General features: G+C 40.9%; 2 protein-coding genes across 4 annotated transcripts in view; one reads left to right on the forward strand and one right to left on the reverse strand.

Moving 5' to 3' along the window:
- The window catches only part of kkv (hyaluronan synthase-like protein kkv), a 133,282-nt gene that overhangs the window by 81,383 nt on the left and 24,227 nt on the right, over window positions 1–27,672 (forward strand). For both annotated transcript variants that reach the window (XM_022814597.2, XM_086975892.1), the window contains exons 16-18: window positions 179–336; window positions 4,233–4,435; window positions 24,473–24,655. In XM_022814597.2, coding sequence (XP_022670332.1) covers window positions 179–336; window positions 4,233–4,435; window positions 24,473–24,655 — 544 coding nt within the window. The remainder of the gene's footprint in view (window positions 1–178; window positions 337–4,232; window positions 4,436–24,472; window positions 24,656–27,672) is intronic.
- On the reverse strand, window positions 336–7,146 carry LOC111254096 (uncharacterized). 2 transcript variants are annotated; one of them, XM_086975893.1, is made up of 4 exons: window positions 6,810–7,146; window positions 2,316–3,539; window positions 1,698–1,912; window positions 336–1,578 (listed from the first exon to the last, which is right to left on the reverse strand). In XM_086975893.1, exons 2-4 carry the CDS (start codon window positions 2,327–2,329, stop codon window positions 1,502–1,504), a joined length of 306 nt encoding a protein of 101 aa, XP_086832019.1. In that variant the 5' UTR covers window positions 2,330–3,539; window positions 6,810–7,146; the 3' UTR covers window positions 336–1,501. The 2 variants fall into 2 exon arrangements, with proteins under 2 accessions (XP_086832019.1, XP_086832020.1); XM_086975894.1 differs by lacking the exon at window positions 6,810–7,146 and adding an exon at window positions 4,086–4,236.

A 27,672-nucleotide genomic window follows, 5' to 3' on the forward strand; every position in this document is an offset into this window, starting at 1 on the left:
CTATTAATAATAATCACCACACGTATTACTGGTTGTATCCGTAACTATTTATATTAGCGAAACAGCAATAATGAAAAAAATATAGAGAATATAAAATGTTTAGCCAAGTTTTTTTTATTTGACTACAACATGACGTCATGTAACAATACAAAAATGGTTTCCGGATATATCGTTTCAGGAGTTCTCTTGCGTAATGCCTGGCGTTCTCTATTTCCTGTCTATCCCGTCAATGTACCTCCTTCTTATCTTGTACTCGCTCATCAACCTCAATGTCGTATCGTGGGGAACCCGCGAAACCGTTCAGAAGAAGACCCAGAAAGAACTCGACGAAGAGAGGTATGCATAACAATGAAAACGAACTGTCTCATAGTATATGAAAAGTATATGAAATGAGGAATTCCATCCTCGTTTGAAATCTAAATATCTGTTTTCGGGATTCACCGGTCGCTCCTAATTATCTGATAAAATAGTTCGAGCGAATTACCACTCCAAAAGGTGCTAAAGAGACAAAACACATAGGCAAGTTTACGACTTGCCGTATAGAAGAGCCCAAGTCCATTTCAAGGCCTGCTACTGTCACAGAGAGCACAGAGGCGAGATATTCTCAACCTTAGTCTGAAAATGCAGTTCAGCACCACCAGTACTTCTGGCACAAAAAGAACTATTGAGCCCTACTATTTAACCATTCTGTGAAGAAAATTGGATTTATCTATTCTAGCCTAAGTAGACTCCGGCGTTTTCGCAAGGAAACCCCTTTATTTGTATAAATATTTATACAGACCTACTTTATTTTTTTTCTATCTGAAGTAAAGTTCCCTCGCTAGACTCACAAAAAGGTGGTCTGCCCTTGGTGGACTTCATCAACAACAATAACACTAACCTAAATACATCGTTAACACTTGATCTAATGCGTCTGCGAATAAAAACGCGCTCATTAACTTGATCCTTTGTGCACAACATTGCCATAAGCATAATAAATGCAAAAGTACAATATGAGTACAATAACAACTCTAAGAAAACGTTCTCTTCGCTTACAAGTTACCGTGCGTCGTCATCTGTTGGGCTGTCGTTCAGCTCTCACGCGAATCTTGATTCGAAAGTTAAACGATATTACTGGCAAATTGTGCTTACCAGGATGCAGTTGCTGTAATATCATCAACGGCAGGCAACGTCTTTCCCTATTGAGTCGCGTCGACAGACGGAACCTTGAAAAAGCTGGCAAATCAGAGGGACAAAGGGACGGGAGCGGTAATTGGACCTACATCAGTATAGAGCCAAGCTTTCTAGTACAACTAGTGTCCTCTGGGCGCTCAGTATCCAAAAGCGGCAGACGAAGGCAATGTTCAGCGCTGTTCTTAACAGATTGGGGTGGTTCTGCCGCTGCTGGCAGCAATTTCTTTTGAAAAGTCGGCCTCCCTTGCGGGAGAAGAGTTCCGACAGCGGTTTTGGCGTGCTGCTGTCCATAGCGGTGCTGTGACTGCGGGACACAGGGAACCCCTGCTTACCCTATCTCAAGCTGGAGGACTCGCTCTGCAGCGCGAACATAGAGTAGTATCACGACGCGGGCACTAGATGAGGCTGCGGACGGAGGTGAGTCAAACTGAAAGCTTAGTTTGGGGGAGGAAGAACGAAAAAGGACTTCCGTCTGAGTGAAAAAGGGAACGGTGACAAAGACAGACTGAAAGATAGGAACTAACCTAAAGGACAGCGGATATGGCCCAGAAATCCACTTGTGTGCTCCCGCTTCACGAGTAGTCGTTCCCGATAGCGACGCGAGTGGCCGTCAGCTAGCAAGTTCATAATATTCCGGGCACGTTCAGCAATTCGAGGCTGTGGGCGCCCACTTGGGTAAACGCGGGGCTTCGAACGCCTCCTTACGGCCCAGGCCATGTTATTCTGTACATGAAACGCGCTTAGAGACAGCAAAATGATTTGGAACGAATATGAGAACAAGCAAGAAAAACAAGTTATCTTCTATGCTGGCGTGCTTTTCTGATTCCTTTATGAAGGAAAAAGGGAAATGAGACAAAGGCGGGATGGGTTTGAAGGGGATGCGTCGTCTGCCACAGCACCAGTTCGGTCACCAACGTAGGCGTTGGCCGATTCTGCGGCGCCAGGAGGACTTGCCATTGGGTATTATGCCCGCCGTTATCATCCACATAAAGAAGTTCTGGGTCCTGTTCCTAGTCAACCGCCCTACCCAGGTCAGTGTTAGCTTAGCATAACAACAAACCAGAGGCGGAGATGATTAAGCTAGCGTAATATAAAATTTGGTTCTTCGACTTCCGGACGTCGTCTTTTTTTACCGTACTCACCTGTTGTTTCTCATGCTGCCGATGCTGGAACTCGGCTTGTCCCATTCTATCCCGTTACCTTATTAAGCCTGCTACGTCTTCATTCTAACGCCACCCTAGTTCGGTAGCAGCGGCAGCAGCAGCAACAGCAGAACCAGTAAATCGCACGATCGAACTATTTACGAGCAGGCGAGCGCAGAAACACGCAAGCAGACTACCTATTTGGAGCAGAGCTTTTCTGTTAACTTAATTTTTAAGCCAAATTAAATCTAAGCAAGCGTGAAATGAACGATCGAGGTCGACGAATATAGCTGGGCATGCAGTGTTCTAAATACTCTAATGTATGTGAAACAATTTGTGATAACGTTTTTAATTGATCTAATAATATCTGCGATAATCGCGGAGATGGTAGATGGATACTTCGGCGATTTTGTTTTGGTGGAATTACCGTATGATCAAGCTATTTCGACGGACGTATACAAACCGTTGTTTCGCGGTTCAATACCTGCCAATTAATTCATCATATTGTTATTATATTAAAAGACTTTTCATCAAAAAGTTTCTAAACAATATTCTACAACAAACTATCTATCATCTAAACAAATTATCTAAGTAAACGTAAGAGTCTATTCTTTTTCGGACTAACAGCACAGTATCCGCAGCTTCAAGATAAATATTCAAGTTTTACCCTTAACTATCCATTTATCGCCTTGTAGGGTTCTGTGACGTAGTAAATAAATAGGTAAGCATAAGCATCTCTTCGAGGATTGTATTAGAAACACATTAGCACGGGCAAGCAGGCTTACAACTGGCCAACGAGCAGCTTCTTTTGACTTTCTCTCCTGTACAGGCAGGTGTACAAGTATTGATGGGTCTCAATAAAGATAGGACGAAGATGGAAAGTTAGCTGGCCTGCTGTTGGCAATGCCAAACGCGAACATCGAAGCCAGCGTATCGTTATACTGCTTGTAGTTACATTATTATTACTTCACTGTGCTACACCTGTAATCAATGCTGAACACTTGCCAATGTCTCTAAAGGCAAGCAGGGTTCACCTTTGCGACTTTGCCTAAAAGTTATCACTGCCAAGAGTTGCAGTTTCGGCCGGACCTGTCACATAGAAAAGACGTGTTTGGCTCGTAAAATTTATCTGAGCAATATCCTGTCAGGACTTCGTTTGGTTGTCGCGGAGTGTGTTTCCAACAAGAAGACATGGCTTTCATGTTACAACAACGTCATCAAATCCTGCAAAAGGAAAATGCAAGGGACTAGTAATAGGGTGAGGCCGGATAGGTCTCCACTTGTACGCATAACACATATTCTAGGCATTTAGTATTCATTATATGTAGAAAGAGTTGGCCTAGCGCATCTCACAGTATTTACTAAAAATGAGGTAAGGCAGAAAAAACACGAATAGTTTATCACATTGTTTTTAATCGAACATAGAATAACATTGCAATGCAATACCAAAGGCTATTTTCTTCAAAGGGAAGTTATAGGACCCAACTAAAATAGCCTTGATCGTGTGGCCAGACATCAAACGAAAAGATTTGTAAGCTTTAATTTTTATCTCTGCAACTTCTATACTATTGAATGCGTTTGTAATGTTTTAGTCAGCATATCGTGTATATAAAATAATAGCAAAGGTATATTGCATCAATTTAATTTTACTCGAGTCCGTGCCAATAACTTCTGTGGCACAGTGCCGATATAGAGTATCAGACGCAAACATAGAATAAACGGCAGCTGGTACATGACGATCTGTTCCTAGGTAAGAACGCAAAAGCGTACCTATTTCACGGCTAAAGACACATTACGCAGACTCGTTTACGAACGCTCGTTCCGAGCTGAAGGTTCGGAGCAGTGGACTTTTCTTTAGGCTGTCCGTTAGTATTGTTAATGGTCTCTATGCCCCTCTGTCAATGATCCCACAAATAGGAAAGCGCTGGAAGAAGAGATGAAGAATAAGAAGAACAGAAAATTGCTTGGCCTGTTCGATTTCAACGGCGAGGACAAAGAAGGCATCTTCGGCATGACGAACCTATTCACGTGCATGATCTGTTCAAATCCACGCAACCAAGAAGAGAAGCTTCAACTGGCCTCGATAGCCGACTCGCTAAATTCGCTCAACAAGAAAATTCGTAAGTGGACCTTATAAGTTAATAGAGAAAGTGTGGCCTAGTTGTCCTAATGAAAATAGGTAAGCTTAGCTGAAATATGATGTGGCAATTGCATTATCTCAGGAATGCTAAGAATCATATATTAAGCCTGACTTTTTGAAATGCCATAACAATATTCATTTGAAACGACATTGAACTCTAAAAATTTGTTCTAAAAAGCTTTTTAACGATGAAATTCTGTCTATTTTGAAGCTGCCGCAAGCTGTGGCATTTAGATCTGTACATATGCACGCAACGGTAGAGCATTTGCCTTACGCAAGCCATGAATGTATTAACAGAAAAAAAAAAAACAAACATTACCATTATGGCTAGATACCTGTCCGAAATAGTAAAAGCTTCCAAAGAAAAGTGACCCAGATAAGCGTGAAGAAAATGAAAAAATTACAGAATAGTTGAATGAGCTCGTTGTACGAGATTTATCTTGGCCACGGTCGCATATTTGAAATTTGTTTCTGTTCTTTTCATAAAGAGAACGAAGAGGGAAACAAATTCTATTCTAAGAGTCCGTCTTGAGATCTCTCTTTTACTCGGTAAGTAGGAAGTAAACGTAAAGATCGACTATCTGCAACAATGCACTTAGATAGTCGGCCAAAATGGCTGTGTTTCAGTGGAAGCAACAGAACAGAGTACGTCTACTTAGTACTTACTTACAGAATTTTCAGTCAAAATATATTCGTTGGGATTTAGTGTTGTGTAGATACATTTTTACCACATCCATTTCTTAGTGTATCAAATTGTTTTTGTGCACACGATCCGTGTTATCTGTTTCGAGCGCATTGTCGACCTGTTGATACTGCTTGACTCTAACTAAGGTTGTCTTCCCATAGAAGAATGTTCCGTTTTGCTTTTCAACTTAAACTATTAACAAATTCACATTATCGTAGGAAGGAAGACGATATGAATTGTGTACTCTGTTACTTGCTCAGACCACCCTGTTTTTTTCCCCTTCCCCTTCGGAGTGAACGGATTTTCAATGTTTCAGCCGCATCGAGGAACCTTCAGACTAGAGTATTCTTTGTCACGTCGATTCTCCTTAATTCGTCTCATTATGGCTTTTGACTTTTGGTTAAATATGAGAGTGTGACGATGTCGAACAGATGATTTCTACTAGAAGATAAATTACTACTGTGAATTTGTGCACATTTTTTTTTTGTAATTTAGCAAAAGATGGATTCGCATTAGATGGCCCGTATTTGCTGAATATATTCTTAAGGGGCAAAATTATATCCCGTTTCGTGCGGGTTGGGTACAGTAACGGAAAATTGGTGTGAACGTCCGAGTGGGTATTCAATTCGACTGTATCCTTTCGATGCACGTACAACTATTATCTACGCAGTGGCCAATTTAGCCATATAAACGTAGTTATAAAAACTATCCTTTACACGAACAACACTTAGCTAGACTAAATACACGAATGAGCGTTTGTGATGTGGGTCGTTCTTTATGCTCTCTTATGTATGTCTCCATTAAACAATCTTGAGAAAGTGGCAGCCATTCGCTGGGTAGGAAAATTTCTCTACTCGATCTGAGTATGCTTTAGGTGACATGCAGAACCTCTCTGACTTGGCTGGGACCAGCCCACGCCCGGATTGGCTTACAGGCCTTCGATATGTTACCCTGAGTTTTTAGTATTCCAGCAAAATACAGAGTACTGTCAGAAAACTATAAATTGTGATTATTGAGCAAAGCGTTTCAAAATGGCACATTCTACAGCTGTACCTTCCTCATGTGTACTGAACGATACCTAATGTCGATCATGTACGTACGTTCATTCTTTGTGCAACTGCTATTGATAAAGGTATTTTCATTTCCCGTTAAATCATTTGTCCTAGATCATTTTGGTATATAGCAATAGCCATATCTATTGTCGTCTGCGTTGATTTCGAGTCACTCTCTAACGAAGCGCATTTAAATGTTCGGCTAGCCACAAATTCGACGCGTTTGTACGTGCCCACCTTCATACGATTGTTCGCACCTACGTCGAACTGGACGTCACCATGAGCCTCACTGTTCGGCGAAATATGCATGTTACCATACCACGTAAAATTGCCCTCCTCTGAAAATGTTCTCCATGTTAACTCAGTAAATAGGGCAATGTATCCGTTAACACTATGAGCAGTAACTCGTCCAAATTAAATATTGTGGATGTTCACAAGAAGTAATATACTGTCCATAGCCGTGTGTTGCTTCAGCCTAAACACTACTGGCACAATACGCTACCGGTTCAGATAAGCTACTAAGCACCTAAAGAGCTATTAGCAATTCGATAGAAGTACGTACAATTAGTTGGATAGCATTTTTCCAATCAACTTAAAGTTCAGCAATGACTACAGACCTGTCGCAGCGATCACTATCGATCCAAAAAGTTCGCGAAGAGACAGGCAGCTGGATAAAGGGCGATTTAGAACTGGGCATAGGGGCAGATTGTAAAGCTGCCGTAAAGACTCACAAAGTACCTGAGAGACTTTGTCAAAGAAGTTCAAGTTTGGGCGGATCCTGAACGTACCAATATGGGAAAATGGATCGGCGTCTGCACCATTCGGAATAATTCGAAATTATGCGTCACGAAGCATTAGCTGTATATCAGAGAGATGAGTATAGGTTAGAAACTACTAGCGTGATCTGCATGCTTAACACGTGTCTAGACGTGTATGATGAAATGTTTTGCATCAAGAAGCAAGACGTTTTTGATGCTGGTCTACCCTCAAAGGAGCGCTGACTATCTTAGTAAAATGTATATACTTAACTTAAAACGTTAACAAATACTATTTAACATGTAAAATGTTCCAATATACGTATGTATTTGATCGGACCAACAAATATTCTACAATCTATGCTATATATCTGTTTTAGATAATCGGAACTAACCCATACGAGGAAATAAATATTAAACGAGTCTTTCTAAGGGCTGACGTGTAACAGCTTTCGTTTTATCACAGCCATTTGTAACAACTAATTAAGTTACAATTATAATAATTTTGTTGACAAAATAGCTTTTGTAAAAATATCGTTGAAAGAAATAACACATTTTACCTAAATGTAGGAAGCGGATGTTCTGGAACTCGGTGATGTTAGCCGATTTTTTTGGTTGGGTCACGAGAAACAAGGATCTATTAATAACCTGACTAAGTACAATCGATTCGAAAACAGCGCAGGGAAATTGTCAAAAAAAGGCCGTAGTCACCATAGAGGATGCGCATTTTCTATGAATTGAGATTAGCGCTCTCATCGATATCATCTATAATTCGTTACATATTATGGTTAGCTATTGGGTTTTAAGGTAAATGGTGGCCTGTGATAGCCTGGAAAGGGCTGTAGCTAATAGTACTTGGAGAGCTTTCTTAGATTCGATTAAATTTCACTGTTATTTTACTTGTGTTTTACTGAATAAATACAAGGATTCGGGACTTCCCGCGTACTACTATATACTATTGTACACACGAAATGCTTCTATGTGAAAGTTAATTTTTTCATGAATTACGTATAATTGCTGGAATTTTAGGGATATCCCGAAAATACTCCGAACCAATATCTTGGGGGAGTTGGCAATAAAAATACCCCTGAAATTGGCTAACAAAAAAGCAAACGAGAGGAAAATTATTACTTATTTTTAGTTATACTTTCCGAGATATTCTTGTTTTCTTCGACAGTATGAAAACATGTTTCAACGCAACAAAGAACGTCAAATTATGGTTCATTGTTTTCTGTGAACACGGGCCAATTTTCATTGCTAAATGAAAGACGTTTGTAGACATCATTGCATTAGGTGGTATTTCAATACGTCCTGCCAATGCGAAAACTACAAAAGGAAGGACAATAGCACAACTTATAGCTGCAAACTGGACCAACCTGTATAATCTATTCCTAACGTTGAAAATTATTGGTGTTAATTAAGGTGAGATGAGTATCCTTTGCGTGGAAATAAGGCGAATTGATTTTCCGTAATGATACGACGAGAAAATTGTTGACATAGTTAATATCGAAGGCTAAGTTGGGCCAGAACTGGCCAAAAAAAAAATAACTGCTTTTTGCCTATTTTGCATAATTCAATGAACGGTGTTACGTATATTGAGCAAACGAAAAATCAATGAAAAAAAACTATTTGTATATAGTACCCAAGGGCCTAAGAAAATCTATTGAACTAAGTAGGCAAACACCTATTGTAGCTGCCATCTTTAATATTCAAATGTGATGAAATTCTATGACTATTAAATTAATATAAAAATGCTTTTAATGATGCCCAAAGCTAATTTTCGTACATTTTCTCAAGCTGTTTATTTCTAGTCCAACTAGACACTTTGTGGTATCAATTTTATTCATATAATCGTGTGTTTTTCTATAGTAGACCATAGTGACATCTTTTCTCTTGCTGACAGCTTGGGTAATGAATTAAAAACTGCTCCCAATTACCGCTGGTTCTATTTTTCTAATTTTGTATTGACCTCTACAAGAGTACATATTTCTATATGTAAATTGCTCTGAAATTCGAATGACTTTTATCAGTAAACCTGTCGATGTTATTGAATGATTACCGAGTCCGATTATTCGCAAGGCCGCCCCTAGATACGGCGTGCATAAATCCAGTACGTATTTTAGCCTATATCTAAGCTGTAGTCTAAAGCAGACCGTGGTACGTTCAATAAGTTACATCGATCCGTTAATATATTTGTTTGTATACTTTGTTAATTTAAAGAACAACGCGTTCCGATAACGGCGTTCAAAGTGGCCCGTACTGACGGGCTAAATATTGTGTTTGTATGAAAAGTTCCCAGTAAACTTTGCTATACAGGTAAACTCAAATAATATAATTTAAACGAAAATCGTAACATCCTTTATGTCGGTATTGCTTAAAGCATTTACGAATAATTTGCTTCGTTTTATGTTACAAGTATAATTTTTACGATGAATTTTGGACGATTTCCCTATGGACATCTCACGATTTCCCTGTTTTCCATGTTTGGATCGGATCTCTGTAGTTGTGCCCTTCAGAAGTCATTTCCAGGTTTGATCGGCTGTCCGATTGGGCCTGCAGTGCGCAGCAACCGTTTGCTTTCAGTTGTCTATTAGAGACTATTACCGGAGTTGTGATGTGCTTGCGCTCTTGGCTTGCTAACCACCAAACATCCATACATGTTATTCTAGAGTATAGCCCATAGGAGACGTCTCTCCTGAAGGAACCTCTCAGGCCTTGCACATCTGTTAAGCTGGGCACTTTTTCGGGGCCAATGCATTGATTCTTTAGGCCATATTTTGGAATGAGTGGTAAAATGATTGAAGCTGTTGCTCTATTCTGTGTACGATGAGAACAATAAATTTACATTCTGTCATAATGTTATCGAAGTGATGCCTGCAAGGGAGGTAGCCTCGCCATTAGTAGATGCATCTATCGCTTATTTTACGCGAAAATCTTAGTGTTGTTATGTATTTTTATTAAATTGTAAGTTGTAGTTGCACACTAAATTTTGCTTTCTAAAACAGCTATATTAGAATTGATACGTTAATTGCCTATTGAATATTCAGGATATCCATTTGCATTTTTATGTATCTTCTTGCTGCTGCTGCTGTTGACCACTGCGGAAAATATCTTCATTAAGGCGCTTATTACAAAGCGCCGTCAAATGAAATCCATGCCGAAATCAAAACGGCTACTCTTGTTGTTGTCTCCTAAATATCGTATCAATGTGTTAATATACTGTATTCACTGAGCTGTTTTTCTCAAGAAAATAAGCATTACCTCTTTTTATTTCCCTCCCTATTATTTCCTAAAACTGCTGAACTATTTCAGTGATTACGACTCTATTTGTTGTTGTTATTATGTACGGCTACACAATTTCGAAATATGCGTACTCCAAATAATCCCAACTTCGATAGATTTTCACTGAGCTAATAATTCTGCCCAAGTATCAACAGCGTCTGATTACTAAATAGAGAAAAGAACAGAAAATGAGGAAAAAATCAGTCACTAGCATATTTTTAAACTTGATTTTACCTAGTTAAGTACTCTATCTGAAGGTTTCTTGCTATCATCATCTAATCTAGGGAGAAAGTCTGGTTTTGCGTAGACGTTTGTTAAATTTCCTTCTGACTTGCTTTTGTTTCATTTGCTTTCTACTTTTTTTCTAGTAATACATGTTGTTAAAAAACTCCAACTAGAGTTTCCTTATTTTTTTCTAGCCAGTTCTATAATTCGATATTATTATTTGACTGTTGATTTTTAACGATGAACTTATGATAGAACTACTACATCTTTCGAGTACCTTTAGTTTGTCGAGGCTTGTCTGAGTCCACTTGTTTATTTGATCGGTAGTGAACTTAGGTAGAGCGACAATCACTCGATTTCGACGCACAGAATGCACATGAAACAGGAACTCTCTTGAAATCTTTAAAAACGCATCATCGCTTTCATATGACTATCCTTCTATAGGATATTTCTGATTTGTGTTTCACCTCACGGTAGACGGAACTTCATTTGAATGTTGCTTCAAGGCCAATAGTTTGTTTTCTATATGCAGTACTACTATATACTTTGGCGCTAAAGATAACTTCGAGCAGTGCGGCTGCGCTGCCTTTGCGCACACGAATACAATCAGCCAGGACCAAGGGTGTGTCCTTTTGTGGCGTGCTCTACTGCGCGTCGTGTTGTATAAGGTCACGTGCTGTTGAATGTAAGCAGCGTCCTGTTGCGCAGGATGTCTCATGCTCAAGCTTGTAGCTGCTCGTACGATTGACTGATTGAGGACCTTTACTGATATTGTCGTTCATGTTGAATCCCTCCGGGCTCTTATCGGCTGTTCGGCGTCATCGAATAATCTGACGGCGCAATAGAAATAATACTACTGTTACATAAGTATAATATCAGACAAGCTGACCACGGTTGTTGCTACAGCCAGCGTCACACGAAATTATTGCACGTGTGAAGCAGACTAACTATAGTTTTCTATTACTGACTGTATTTACAGGTTGTGATAGTGATCTAAATATACCTATGTAAGACAGCTTAGATTTAAGTGCGAAGAACCTGCGAATTGATTGAAAGGCACAATTTTTTTAACAAGATAAAATTTTTGATCAAAAAACTTGATCGGCGTCAAAATAACATACGCATTATTGATGCATAAAAATATCTGTTATTATTATTTTTCATTGCTAATTATTTTTATATATAATATCTTTAACCGTGTTGATGCTTAGCCACATCTAAGACGTCCTAAGGCATCCTGAGAAACGTCAGTAGTCAAAAAAAAATCATCTTTATCAAAAAAATAGAAATGTGTAAGTTGTTTTCAATAAAATTTAGAAGAAATTAAATTAAAATTCAGTTCGGCGCTATTTAAGGCCATGAAAAGTAGCCGCAATGTTTTGTATGATCGTCTACGCCAGTTCATATCGTAGCTTGATATTTATAAGTAATGCCTCGTACCGAATATGAGGGCGTAACAATCATTATTTTCTAGGTCCTGACTTAAGTAAAGTTTTAGCAAATGTTGTACCACAACAGATCACCTAATTACATGCGTTTATGGTGATTGTACGATTTTATTTCTTTACAGTTTGCTTGTGGGCTTTTTCTTTTCGTATTGTTTTAGAACGACATGTGCTTCCAAGACCCAGCGGTGTGGGGCGCTTGTGACCCCCCTCCCCCCAATACCACCGACTTAGTGTTTTTGATCGTATATCATCAGCTACCAAGCGTGTCAGCAGACGCGGCCTGGTCCCCTATCTACGTCCAAGTTTGTCGTGACATCACATCACTGACATTCAACATTTACATGCGGCATAACATACATTCACCAGCGCAAGACTCATCACTGGTACACGTAAATGCTGTTATTCGTAATAATCTAGCCCACGTTCTCACTGGCTCATACGACAATGTGCATGTATTGACTTGCACACTCACTATCTCTTTTTCCACTTATCCTTAAATGAATTTTTGTATTTTTGTCATGTTAAACTGATTGAAATATATGCTATTCGTGTACAAAGTTTCTTCATATTATCTTCACAATACAATTGCTGACTTGCCTTATTTATGTCATGCTGTAAATGAGTCCAGCCCAACAGTGCGTTCCCTAAATGGACCACAGCCATAACAATAAAACTAAATACCCATTCGCCTTCTAGCGTACCTTTACAAGTTACTTCGCGTTGTCTAACTTTTCCCATCCTTATCCTGTAACTCTAACAAGTTGTATCAAAAATTAGAATGAGCCGATGCTTTGCCACCCTTACGATTATGCGTTAGCCCAAATTCACTTTCAGACACTTCTGATATTTTACGCTTAACGACAGCATATTTGGTTGTCTGAGGCATACACGAACCCCGTTCTTGTACCTCTGTCGAAAATTTTTTCCATTTACTCAATTTTTCTATGTCTAGCTCGCAGCGTTGTTCAGAAGCGCTGCTCAGCGATATGTTACTCGGTGAAGGCAGGTGGGATAGATAGAAGGAAGCGACGAGCTTGAAGCTGGCGTAGTAGAAGGCCGCTGCAGCAAAAGGGCAACCTTCTTAACAACCGAAATGTTCACGTATCGCGATATAGAAGTCGCTTGGCGTTTGCCCCGTTTATATGTCCCCTTTTTCTCGTTTTTGCGCCCGCCGTTGCAGTCGCCCAACAAAAACGAAAACGGCTCGTAGGATAACGAAGAACTAATTAATAAGTTTTTTCCACTCTAAAGGGATTAAATCACGCAAACTGAGTAGGCAAACTAACTAACCCATCAATGAAAGTGTCTTGACTCATGGCCCCATCTGGGTTAAGCTCCTTCTGATGCCGCTTATGCGCATCTACTGCGTCGCATACTCAGCTTGAAGGCCAGCGTTGGTCACAGGTTCCGCCAAATTTTCGGTGTGATGATCGGCTCAAACTATAAACCTAATGTCCTACGCGAAAAAGTTTATAGTGATAAAAGAATGGCGCCAACATCGAGATCAACGACAAGCGAAATCTGCAAACAGAAAGTTGAGATAAGTCTGTCTTAGCTCAAAAAAATCTCAAAAGATTTAGATCTGTGCTGGTATAGCGACAATCTTAAAAAGCAGAAAACTAAGCGTACCAGTGTTTCAGCAAAAACAAATATATTATGTGGCACAAACAGAGAGAGGACACTTCAGAATGTTGGTAAAGCATCATAGTATCTCAAAAAACGGGAGTCATGTCTAGAGCTATCTACTGAAGCTACAAGAATTTCCTCTAAGATATGATTCTATTTCGTTTACTTAGACGTGTTAGCATCCTAAGGAATGCATTATCAGCAGTAATAACAAAAGCAGTTTATCCCAGTCGTTTGCCAGCTGTTTTTTCCTTAAACAAAGTGGGCAGAGAACACTAAAGGGTTACGGGGCTTTTATCTAGGGGTTTGTCCTACTTCGGACGGCAAGGTCGGAATAGAGCGACTGCTCTGCTTACGGCCGAGTCTGAATAAACACCTTAGATTTTAAGAACGTTTAGATTGTATATAATATTAAGACAATATTCAGTATGCAATAAACTGCCAAGCCCTTTCTATGCTAAGAAGGCAGTTGAGCAGATCATTTTCGCGAGATCTTACTGCGCCATCGGCCTCTAAACACTTACTCCTCATAAGTTGCTTTTTAGCTATTACAACTATTTCTCGATTTTTGTCTTTAATTTTTCATCTTGATGTCACCTTATGGCAACAGTCGTCACAAAATTACTTTAATTATATCAGAGAGTCGTATTTATAATTATTTTCTTTCAATCGAATTCCCCAAATATTACGATGAAACTGTCTTCACTGCTTATTGGCCAAAAAGGTACATCGTCCCTGGGGATGAAGTCTCCACTCTGATTTTTGATTACCACGGTTCTTACCTATTTTGCATACAGGCGTCGGAATCTTTTCCTTTGAATACACCGTCAAATAACTTCCCTTTAGCAGAAATGCAACTCTTTTTTTCTGTAAGGTGGATACTTTTAGAACATACGGAGTTAGCTTTGAGCCAGTACCCAACGTTTGCATGCTTTCTCTTAGTGCTCTTCGGGGAGGCAGCTATCTAAACCGCATGATTTGCTTAGCGATGAAAAAGTCCACCGGCTCCTTGATCCGTTCGGAACGCAGGGAGCGATAAAGCGAGGAACCATAGCAGTAATAACTGCAATGGTAAGCTCAGTAATTTGAGCGTCTTAAAGTAGCAACAAGCGATGGCTTCTAATGCAGACATCGAGACAGAGTCGACCAGCTCTTATATTCAGCACAATAAACTCCATGGCCTCATTCGCAACAATCCCAGAACTCACCCCGCATTCGTTATTGCCTGGAGTCACATCTAAATGACTATTAATCCATTCTCTTTTTCGTCTATTTGTTAGCGTCCCGACACGGGGATGTCTGCCCGCCTCTAGATCCACATCAGGCAACAGCACAGATACCCTTTAGCTAAGGTAACGATAGCGATATGTATGTCGTCTACCGTAGTAGAAGTGTCTTGACACGAGCGGTGTCCTACGTGCGATGTCAAACAGCGCTGGGGTATACGAATAAACAAACTTACTATTGTAGTGGTAGCAGATAGACTCAGCGGGATGTTGTCAACTTGTTGACCGCTCAGTTGATTAACAGTGCAACATGTCTTTGCTAAGAGGATCCAACCAGCAATTGGCAACGGCTGATTGTTGTCTCCACTGTTGTCCAATCCCGCCGGTTGTGTCAGTCGGTTTTGGTTCTGGGAGCTGGCAAGCGGCTACTGGCAGCGGGTTAGTCTTCTTCCGTAACGCTTGAATACTAGGATGCAACGTGTTCAAGCGACAGGAGACGTCTGAATAGCTAAACCCGATAGCCCAAGCCAGTCCGTACATAGGGTCATTCGGGAACTAAACGGCGATGAGCAACCAACCGAGTCCCTCTGTCTTTGCAAGTCACCGTTGACGTCATGCATCTGGTATGATCTTGCAAGCAACTTTTTCAGTGAGAGGATTGCAACTTTTAAGGAGTAGCGAGCTGCAGACGTTTTTCCTTGGTTTTCTTAGAAAAAGAATCTCAGTGTTGTTAGCGCTACGTATTTTGGATAGTAGGAGAAAAACCCTCCTGCATTCGGGATTCCATCTAACCATAGTATAAGAAAGAGGAATTTTCTCTAGTATTCGAAAAAAGAAATCGCCAAAAAGGGACAAAGTGGAGTTCGAGGGATTGAACGATGGTTTAAGTCGAAGAAGAAAACACGGGGAAATAAGAAATTTCCTAATACCCTTGGTACAGCGAGGCAACCTTTGGGAATACTTGTTCAGACTGCTTTCGTGCGTTTATTTGATGTAGCTATGGGTGTGATGCGGAATGCTCACTGCTTCATGATTTTGGAATATGAAATTCCTACTGATGCAACGCCATCCCTGAAGAGTGATGAATAAGGTACGGGAAGAGGGTGGAGACCAAAAAATGGGCAAAAAAGAAAATCATATGAAATTTGCTCTCCAGTCCGGATGAAGACGTGTTAGGAGATGCCATATTGAGACTATCATGGTTCTATAAGGTTCATTATGTCGGTAAATACGGTAGTTACTGGTAAATGTGCAGCATAACACTACTGCGCAAACTGGCGGGTAGTGTGCATTGACACAAGCCTTAATTTTGCTCAGGCCTTTCTCATCTTACAAAACATCCTTTAAAAAAAAATTGACTCTGTTATGCTTACTTACGAATGCATTTCCACTGAAAATACATGCTCATTTATGTACTATTTTCATTTAATTATGGAACGGGATCCAGCCGTGGAAGAAACAGCCCAGTTTCTGGAAACTGTCGTTTTAATGATTCCTAGTTACATTGAGCAAGTTCGTTATTTATGACGCATTTGCATACCAAAATTAAACTAATTTTATATTCGAAATACCTGTACCAAGCTTAATTTATTTCTTGTGACCTACCTGGCGATCCAAAATGAAAAACAAAGTCCTTGGCTGAGACTCCATTGTTGAAGGTTAGCAAATAAGGGCAAACTGTACGTAGATACACACATATATATATATATAAATGTGTGTGTGTGTGTGTGTGTATCTGTACCTAGTTTTATATCTAGTCACTATGACGTGCTATGAGTTTCTCTGCCTTACAAACCCTGCCACGCCTTGACGAAGCGAAGTGATACTTTTAGTCACTGATGATGATGATGTGCTCGACAAAAGACCACCTCACTTGCAATAAATTTGTCTCCAGACAATTTCTCAATTGTGTTGCACTTATGACAAATTCTATAAGCGTATGATATTGGCTTTGGCGTTAGAAGCCTGAACCGAACCGTCGAAAATTACTGCACTTACTTTGACCTACAATGCACCCATAATTCAGGCCCGTTTAATCTTGATTGTTCATCACGGGTAAACATTGCACACACGTACACATAAGCAACGAAGCCTTATTTTTCTCTTTCCTCCTAGTTTTCTGCATTTCAACCTCTTGCTCTTGAATTAACTTGATAACAAATAGCTCTAAAAAGAAAGTTGATCAGGGCCGACGCGGCCAGACAGCCTTGGTCTAATGATAGTGGATGGCAAAACGTTTCATATTTCTGTTCTGTGAAGTAACGTCAGCTAGAAAAACACTGGTTGAGACAAGCTTAGGGGTGGAAGTAAAGTTTTTACCGACTTAGGAGAACTGAGAGGCTTGAGGGATTGAGGCTTCTCGGGAACCTGCGAACGGAAGAGTTGGGCGAATGGCTAAGTCGACTCAGTATGAAATAGTTGGCAGGCTCGCTGGCTATCAAGTCTTTGAGGACCGCCTGTACCGACGGATTCTTCTCGTCCTACGAACTCCGGTGAAAGCACGATCTAATTTCCACTCGGAAGTTTTCCTCGAGCCTTTCCTAAATGATCTTAAGATGTGATCAATGCCCTAATGTCCCCGAGGGCTGAAATCTCGCAAGAGAGAAACATACAGGGAACGATGAGCGACGCAATTCAACTCAGCTCAACAACTTAACAAACGGTTCAATAGAGGGAACGAAAAGCTACGATAACTAAGATAGAACAAGGCCCAATATTCTTCGCGTAAAAGCAACATCGAAAAGGAAGAATTACTGATCAATGGAATACTAAAAAAAGTAAAAATTTAATTACCAATTAAGCGTGCATAAGGTACTAAATACGCAAACAGGCAGCAAACATATTTATTGCAGTAAAAATTAGCAACTGGCTTGTCGTAGATTATTATTTAGTATCGGAACAATAAATGTCTAAAACAAAATTTAGCCAAGTTCGAGAGATAATATTAAATAAAAAGTAAGCTTTCGATTACTATCCAATGACAAAGAGAAAAGCGCTAATGTGAAGTTGTAAAATCAAAATTGTCAAAAATAACGAATTTAACATCTCACTTTTAATTTAACTCGTTTTTTATGCTTATAACGTATTCATTTTGTAAATATACATTATCTTGCATATCTTCCCTTGAACTTGATTTAGCCTGCTTTATCAGGTTTGGGCTTTTCCGACAAAAACGAAATCTTTAAAACCTCTTATTATGCTTCAACCGTCGCTATTCCTGTACAAATTCTTAAGGACGCTGCTCTCTAAAGCGTAATAGCAAAGGAAGACGCCAGTGGAAGCTAGGCAGAGGCACTCAGCCAATGTAGACGTTTACTGTATCTTAATAAGAATATTTACGGTTTCCGTATTTCCTCCGTGCTTTGGTACGACAAATGATGGAGGGGTATTAAGAGACTAGAGAAAGGAAGGGAGGTTTAATGAATTTCGTTGACGAGCAAGCGTGGACATAGCCCAGATAATTTTTCTCTTTGTTGGCGCCGTTCACTGGAGTCATTGATCTCTCAAGATTCGTTCTTGACCTGATCAACTGTAAGCCGTAGTTATCGTAAATGGCGTTGGAGCTACAATTGTCGCTAAAGATATCCTGCCAGGCACGGACACGGGTCCTTCCTGTCCTATCAACGATTTCGTTAGCTTGGGCCGCCTTTAGCGACCTCAATCCTATTACAGGCATTCCCAACACCCAAATCCTGCGCCTTCGATTTCCGCCGATATGTCGGGCGAGACCAGCGCCACCAAACGGTGACCTCTTATGTTAAGCACGACTAGTGAGTTAACCTGGAGCTGGTGGTGGTTAGGGAGCGCACTCGTAAAAGAGCAGATTTTGGAGAAAGAAGCGATAGCTCAAGCGCAGGATGGAACTGTTATCTAATAGGCTTGACTGCTTTATTCAAAATCGAGGGCACCGGGCGAACTCGCACAGCTGAAAGGCAGTCTTTGAGAAGCGAGCCGCATTCGACGTGTATGAAAAAGGGTTCGCTAAGCTTTGATAATCGGCTCGTGAGTTTGAACTATTGCTGAATAATATTATGCTACGATGAATGATCAAAAAGGTAATACGGATAAAATTACTTACATTTATATAACATATATACGGTTTTCGGTATTTCATTGGAAGGATGGACAACTTACGGCTTCTAAGGTAAGATCATATTGTCAAATTTTGATGGAACGATTAAGATACGCTAGTATTTACAACAGATCGTCGTTTTGGTTTTTATGTAAACCTCAAACTAATTACATAATATGTAGTTTGAATAAGGATTCATTGAATATGCACTTAAACATAATACGTAGTAACGAAAAACTTCACATACATAGGTCAACAACACAGTATCTCCATGTCAGGAAAAGTATATCAAAAGATTTGAAACTGGATATAATTCGTTCGCGTTGGATAACCTAATTCCGCCGTAACGAGGCCATTTCGGGGCAATAGAATAGTCGCTCTGTTAATGCTACGAGAGACCCTTTTGGTGATAGGAATGCAATATAATTCATTAAGCTGAACGCTGTTTTTTTTTTTTGTTAAACTCAACAGATTTTGATTGCGCATAACAAAGGCTGTACTTCCGCCAACAACACATGTCAACCACATGTGAATAGTCACACCGATATCTGTTCTAAAATTTTGTGACAGGACGTGAGTTTACAAACCTAGCTATCTACGGATAGGCTATATGCAACCTCGGAACAGGTACAGGACTTTATAGGACGACTCGCATGCTAAAAACATGATGATCGATCACAGTTGATATTTCTATACGCATCCAAGTACTTCGAATCGTAACGATTGTTGAATGCGTTATCAACTGGGGTCACGTCCGCGTAAATTTTACAACGGCAACATTCCTCGTGTCTGTGTTCGGATGCTTTTTTTTCGATAGAAAGTTTACCCTGGCCCTTCGTTGTTTGCCAAGCTTAGCTCTCCAAGAAATTTCATTATTTGCATAGACCGACACAGTCGCCGAAGATGAACAGTAGGTACTAGCTAAACGTTAAAACATTGCTCGAACATAATTCTGTTCCTTTCTAAGCTGTCTTGTATCTGCCACAGTTACCGCTCTCCCCCCAACACGGCGTGAACTGCCACGGTCGAACTTGCTCGTCTCAGCTTTCTAGCCAAGACAGAACAGTGCAAGCGCTGATCACGGCAACTCCTCGATTGGAACAATAATCAGCCCATACCGGGGTGACGGCAGTGACAGTACTTTTCATCAGCGTTGTATTCCGTATGTCTTCGTTATCTAGTGAGCGTAACCGTGCGTTCGATAACAACGAAGCGAAATTCTGCCCCAATGGCCAGTGCGCACCCTTTGCCTGCTGCTCCCCTAGCAGAAAAACGATCGCGCTCTTTCTTTCCCGGTTCGCTTACATCTACCATTTATCATCCTTGTTACAATGTTAGCTTAGACTTTTAACGAAGAACCTTGTCTCCATCTTTCTCGACCCCTCTACTTGACTGCAGTTTTGTCAGTTTGCTATCACCTTTTTATAGTCCGCCGAGCTTGATCTATTCCTATTCCCGAGTGTACATTATTTTTTCCCCTCTTCGCGCTGTTGGCTGCGTAGCTCTCAAGTCCTTTGTATTCCTGATACGGCTGCCGCGACATCGAGGTGGCGGCCAAGGGGGCTACTGATTTGGCCGGTTGTGCGATCTTAAAGACAAAACGCAAACAGTTTAATATTCTTTGCTGGCGTTCTTTTTGCTGAAACGTTATTGCTAAAAGGAGATAGACTAGCGCGATAGCAACAGAGACGATAAGGGGACACCAACAACAACGACGACGACGACGACGCATTGTATAACTCCCGCAGGAAATGGGACATTTCGGCCGGTTCCGAAGTCTCCCATCAGTAAAATGAATGCGGAAACAATCTGAGAGTGAAAAATGGAGTGAAAAAGAAATTGAGCATGTCGTATCCGGCACGAGTATGCAAAACGAGTCAAGTGAAAGAGCAGCTACGAGATGATGCATCAAGGCTAAGGACGGCGCAAGCGGCCAACTAGCACCTCAGAAGGGGTGGGCCTCGTCATGGGGTCTGCGTTTTTCCAATACCTGTCATAATATACATAGTAAGTAACGATAGTGAAGATAACATAGTTTTGGTAGTATCTACAACTACGACTACTTCGATGGAGACCACACGAGCGAGAGAATAAAGGTAAGCTGATGCAGCTGGCGCAAGAGGCGCGGCGCCATTAACCAGTTCTGGCAAGGAGAAAATGCCCACACACAAGGGCTAGGCAAAGGAGCGTTCTCTTGAGGAACGCGAGCACCAAGCCAGCAAAAGCTATGTTGACGAGCGAATACACATACGCATTCAGGCTCAAGCAGGAACGAAGATGTCAATGCAGACGTAAGAGGAAGGCGAAAACGAAAAAGGAGATCAACTTTACGACTGTCCGAATTGGCCAAGTTTCCTGAACGTCCGACTCACTTCGCTATTCGAAACAATCATGAATGCAATAACATAAACAGGCGGAAACAAGGTAGCCAAAATAAATAACGATTGAGGAAGCAAAAGTGTCGGAAAACCAAAAAGACTGAATCCCGTACGAGACTTTAACAGCAACCTGTTTATTTTTGGGTATCAAATAAAAAGCGAACCAGTATACGAGTAGCTATATTGCTCTGGAAGTCCATCATGCGCCTCAGACGTCGATGCAGCAGACGGACAGCCGTGGTGGACCGTTGAAGTCGACATTTTATGGTCCCAAAAAAGTTCTGGCTTCCTGGCCCAACTTAGAAATGGGTGTTTAGCATGTGGTTGGCACAAACAAGAGAAGGCAATGTATGCATTGAACTTAGAAAGGGTCTTTCTACGATGTCACATAACCAAGGTTAAATTGCTTTGTGGGTGCGTCGATGAATGGCGAAGCGCTAAAATTGGCGGATGACTACGAAAAACAACTTTATAACTGTAACGTATTTTATTCATACGTTATGTAAGAGTTACGGTATCAATCTTGATTGCTATGAGATTCGTACGATATACCATGGAGTAAACGTTATCGGGGAAATCGCCGAGGAAATTTTGATTTATAAGTGCCAGTCGGAACTCAGAATGGTACCGACCCGTAATGCATCGATACTGATGTCATTCAGTGACCAAGGAACGCTATATACTTCTACGCTTTATTGTATATATGAACGTTGTCATTATTGTTTTTGGCATCCACTTAACGGATTTTCTAAGCATCCAGCCAGGCAGCCATCTCGCACTCGTTACAAGGTTACGTATACATTCGTATAGATCCGAAGCTCGGTGGCTATGTTTAAGTCGAACGAGGTGCACGACAGTCAAAAGAAGTACTTACAGGGTGAAATCGCTGTTTGTGAAATGCTGTTTAGGTGAAAGTAGATTTTCCTTCTTCCCCCGAGTGGCCGAATTTAAATGCACTGCTTAGAGCTTTTCTGCCCTCCTGCTGAGTATCGCATGTGTCGTTTCGTCACCGCTGGAGTTTAGCCCCTGGTGCCCGCACGTAGCCACAAGCACCCTCCATCTGGTTTCCGTGCACAGGACCGTTGCGTCAGCGCAAGTTTCGACGTGAGAATTTGGGAAGTCACGCAATGGGTTCTGTAGTACTAGGAGTTCTCTGTTATCCTAACAATAAACCAAAGAAAAAAAGGCGCCGGTTGACGGGATAGTCTTACTACGATCATGGCAATAAAGTAACAGCCGCCTTACTCAAGGTCTTCGTGCAGACCTTCGCGAAGGGATTCTCTGTTAGCAACCACTGTCACCAAAGTGGAAATGTCGAAGTCGTTTCTCCCTTTTGCAGATCCCACCTACCGCCGTCGCCGTCACCCCTGGGCCCGCCTTTCCTCCGAGCGCTGTCGGGTGAATCCTTTCTATCTCTGTTTTTCTACTCGTTTCTGCATCCTACCACTGTTTAGGCTAAGCTGAAAACCATGAATGTTTTGGCTTGAGTTTCTATATTTTTTTGCGATCTTCTATATCTTTCGGTGTCAAACAACATTTTAGACCGAGATTTATTACTATTTGATATAATGACAAGTTAAGCGTATTCTTTGCTAAATTAACGCCATTTTATATGCTCTGCCATGCATATTGCTGTCATTCATATAGAATGGCCGGAAATGATTACAAAGTTGATTAGGCAAGAACTTGTTGTAGATATTGAGCTCCGAACCTTAAAACTTAATATATATGATGTAACACATTTTTACCTCTACATACGTGTATCCACTAGATCGTAATAATCTATAGGACATAAAGGACGAGAATTCGCTGCGAATTGTACAAAACAAACACTTTAAAAATAGGTTGTGTAAACAAAAATCCAAATTGATGTATAGTCTATACGTCGATTTATTTTAGCTCAGCCAGTACAATATCAGTACGATCGCCATCCGCGACTTGGGTGTTGACGCTAACAGGCGTACAAAAAGACAAAGAAAGCTAGTTTTTATAATGTGGCCAAAAGCGTCCATATTTCGCCAACGACACACATGCATCCCCACCTGGTTTGCCTCAGTTACTGCGTCTGTGAAACAAGCTTGGTGCTGTTGGCAGGGTAGAAAAAGCAGGTCGACAGTCCAGGGCACCGGTAGCGGGCGAACAAGCGAGTGTATTAGTTGCGACTGAAACGGCCACGCTGCTACTTTCAATTAGGGTTACCCCATCTCTGTTCCCTTGTCTAACTAAGCCCTAGTTAGCTATTCTCAGCCTTGAAGAGGCACAGGCACGGCTAGCAAATGAAAAGCCAGAAGCCAAAACCGTTAGCGCTTGAAGTGCTAACAGTCCTGCAGTCGTCGGCGCCGTCTGAGGACAGCGCTAGGTCGAACCCCGGCGCTGGAGCTTCTACTATTGACACCTCACCAACAGTGACAACAACGACAATAGTCTTAGCATGAAAACTGCCTCAGGAGAAGAATGGCTCTCTAGTCTAGAAACGCTGCCTCGAAGATGGTGAAGGGCTGACTGCCATTCTCGCCTTCGACCCAACAGCAGGTCGGGACAACTTTTACAGGGACCGTATGAGAAAAAATGCGCTGGAACGGATGCAAGTATCTTGTTATTAGTGGTACTAAATAAACAGGAAGATACGCGCGTGTCTGAATTATTCCTTTCTAATTTGAGATCGTTTAGTAAAACAAACTGACAAGCAGGATCTTTTTCATATCTATCAATAGGCATTGGGGAATTATTGGGAAAAGTAAAAATGGGCTGGGAGAATATGAGATTTATTTCATTCAATACAATTGAACCAGAAAATGTTATATCATAGATCAAGTGCGCGTACGTGGAAATCACTTCTATAATTATAATTAACGAAATTGCGAATGGATAATAATCGGCCTTGCCAGCGAGATCCGATGGCTTTACCAATTGGAGCTACGGAACCTCAACATATAAACTTGTAACAACAACGCCACATTGAGAAGTTCTTTTTATTTGAAAGATACTTAGTTAATGAGATGAAAAGATATAATCAAACAAAATCTTTGCAGGTCGGTTTGTTTTTAATTTTAGTGAAAATAATATTTTCGAAATAATTTTAGTGTAATTGACAAGTTGATCTTCAGCTCGTAGGCGTCGACCTCTTTTTCTATTTCCAGCATAAGTTAGACTGTTGATTCCTATTACTGTTACTGTTGAAAAATAGTTTCACTCTTGTAGAGGGAAATAGATCCTTCTAGTTTATATGAAAACTAAAAATTTCCTCTGCTTACGACGCTATTTGTAGACAATCTAGAACGTCAGCTGGAGAACATCCATGGCATTGTTCCATTAGAGCGTCGTAAGTCGAAGCTGGGTCGTTCAGCGAGCCGGGCCACGGATCACGGTGGGCGTATGAGTGTTGTTAACGAATCTGAAGGAGAGATCTCGTACGAAAGTGATGGTTCGGAGACTGATTCTACTAGAACTGGTGAGTATTTACACACAGACTTCACCGACAAGGAATCCGCTTTTACAATGATTTCATAGAATACTGCTAGAAAGAATAATGGAGATTGATAGTTCAGCGAAATACACTACACAAATAAATAATTTTACGAAACGAGGTATTTTTATGTTCTAAAAAGCCATTTTTATATGTAAAAAGAGACATTTTTGTTTGCATTGACATTTAAGTTCAATCAATACTACACGTCACTACAACAATCTAACAGTTTCAGGCGCAATTGGCTCGATTTTCAAATTCAAATAAAATACTGGCGTCTTATCCCTTATTACACAATAGCATTTAAAATGCCGCTAATTAACGATAAAGTTAATAAAGCAAGAGATTGTTAAAGTTCACAAAAATATAAACTTTTAGGCGTGAAGTATTCGCGAGAAATCTACTTCTAACAAGAATCAAACTCGGGTTTAGTTTAGGCAAATACCTGAATCTGTCTTCGTCTGACACGATTAACTAAATATGTTTAGGAAATAATCCATGATTAAAGTTTCCATATGTTTTCATGGGTGATCTTGTTCCATTACGTACAAACGTGTAAGGCAAGTGACTTTTTGCACTCTGTATGCCCTATTTCGTCATCCTATTTCCGGATCCTTCAAGCTTTCGGTAAAGTTAGCCCGAAAATATTTTCTGTGCAAGGTTCCTGCTAGTATCTCTTGTGATCCTTGTTCCCTCTGTCGGGACGAACCCATCTGTATCGGCATGCTTTGTTTGTATCAAATGGGAATGTATAGCACGATGCCCCACTTTGCTGTTTCTAGTTCCTGGATTGAGGGCATAATGCTCTTTTTCTCTTGAGGGTAATCCTTGTAATCCCGCAGAAGCTTAATCGCTGGACTGTACCCCTATCATAGATAATATCCAGTTCGTAAGTAGCTCTGAGCATCTCTCCCCCATTCACCGGAGCAGCGCCGATTAATGCGATGGTATGGAGCCGTTTCAGGACTCGTACGTCTATTAATTATATATCGTGTACCTTCATGCTAAGAAAACCTGGCTAAATCAAAGTAACTAACAAAAGCAGCTGCCTCTCATTTGTAACATCATTTAAACGGTTCGCGTTCAGAAGGGAACGTATACTTGAAAACGCATAACCAAGCGTATGCTGGCCACAGCTCAACGTACCCAGAGCCCACCGCTGGTGGACGTTAATGCAGTTACCGTAAAATAATCGGCTTTATACTGTGTCAGTCAGTTGTTTTTACGAAGATCATTAAATCGATGCTAAATTGTGAAAGTTCAATCATTTGAAGTTACCTTACCAAAAGAGACGCATCTCGCCGTCAGATTTGATGCTTAAGTTAGTATCAAACAATGGACTTTCGTATGAGAAATAGCTTTAAAAGCATACATTTCATACTATGGTAGGTATAAATGCGTGAACGACTAGGATACATTTAGAGTTAATTATTTTGCACACTTATACAAGATACATAACGGACCATGCCTATTTGAATTCTACACTTTTATGAGTACGACTATATTTTGTGCATTATAATTATGTTTTAAGTACATTTAAATACATACATTTTATTAAGATTTCTTGTATCTGTAAATAACAACACATGGCGAATTACATCATATATACATTACATGTCTCCACATAAGCGCATTGGTGAATATCCTACATTAGGACCAAACGAGCACCGAATACCAGATATATGCACATGAGATTCACAGGAGATGTACCAAACTGCACATCGTAGCAGTCCAACATGGAAAGTAAGGGATCCTAGGATATAATTATAGAAATATTCGGCGCTAATTTAATTACTACAATTGTAAGTGCTATCGTTATTCTGTTATTCTATATGCTATCTCTCTTATATATATATATATATATATGTAGTAATGAAGCTTCGTTCAATCCCATTGTCGTGAGTGACGAACAACGTCAATCAATTCATGATGATGACTGTTGCTATCGCCGTTCTTCGCATCAAATCCATATTACTGAGTGTACTTCGGAGACTGACGTGCCGCGTGAATAGTTTGGCCGCCGTCGCGGTCTCACTTGCTGCTTAATCAATGGATGACAAACGATCAATGGATCCACCCACTCACCAAGGAGCCACCCACAATGAGCCATTTCTGTAACTGCGTCATTTGGCAGTTACTGGGGCACGCCATAGGCGCGTCGTCGTTGCAAACAGCTACCTCGAATCCCTCCTATGTAGTAGTGGCTGTAAAATAAGGAGGCGCCAACAAGCCGGAATCGAGAAGCAGGCGAGCGATGCCTTTAGCATAAAAGAGCAAGGGCCTGATCTTTGATCGATGGGCTAGCGGTCCTGGATGACGGTTGAATTCTTCTCGGATGCGGTTGAAACGTTTCAGTCGCCTTGGTAGACGCCGGTGTTTATTGATCGGCATCATCAGCCACATCTTCCCTGTTTTACATCTCGCGTTAGGAGGCTTCGTTTCCCAACTACGTGGCATGTTCTACTTTAACGTCGACCCTTGTCTATTATGTTAGTACAGACTGGCTGACTGGTCTTCTCTTGAAACCTTTTTCGAAGAACGGCTAACCAAAAGAAGATGACGCCGGAGACGTCGGTAAGAAGGCAGGTGAATGCATAACAGGCCACAAATCAGGATTTTCGTCCGGTTTGCCTTTACTCTTCCCCTCTTTCTGGAACCAATGACTTGCGTAGGCCTGCCTTTCAAACACCGCCATCGGAGCTGCTGCCTTTGGCGGACTGTTTGTATCTTGGCAGGCCGATTGCAGTTGTCTGCCTTTTCTTTGTTGTGCTGGAAATGAGGCGGCCGCCACGGTAACGGTGTTACTGCTGCTTAAAGGAAGACGGAGAAGCCGAACTCTTGTTCTACACGAATAGGGGCCTTTCAGAGCACCATTTCTCAACTTAATCGAACGAAGGCCGTCAGGCGCTGGGCCCTGCTAGCTTGCCTCACCGTCTGCTGCCAACCAAAATCCGCAATAGCTCAGATAGCGTAGATGGCAGAGAATGTTTCCCACCTGTTTC

This window comes from Varroa destructor, unplaced genomic scaffold, assembly GCF_002443255.2.
Source record: "Varroa destructor unplaced genomic scaffold, Vdes_3.0 BEIS01000007.1, whole genome shotgun sequence".
NCBI classification, from domain to species: Eukaryota; Metazoa; Arthropoda; class Arachnida; order Mesostigmata; family Varroidae; genus Varroa; species Varroa destructor.

What these genes read in the sequence shown, in the direction of transcription:
- LOC111254096 (XM_086975893.1), bottom strand. An exon ending in CCATATCCGCTGTCCTTTAG is followed by an intron (nt 1,579 to 1,697) that starts GTTAGTTCCTAT and finishes CTCCGTCCGCAG; the next exon opens with CCTCATCTAGTGCCCGCGTC.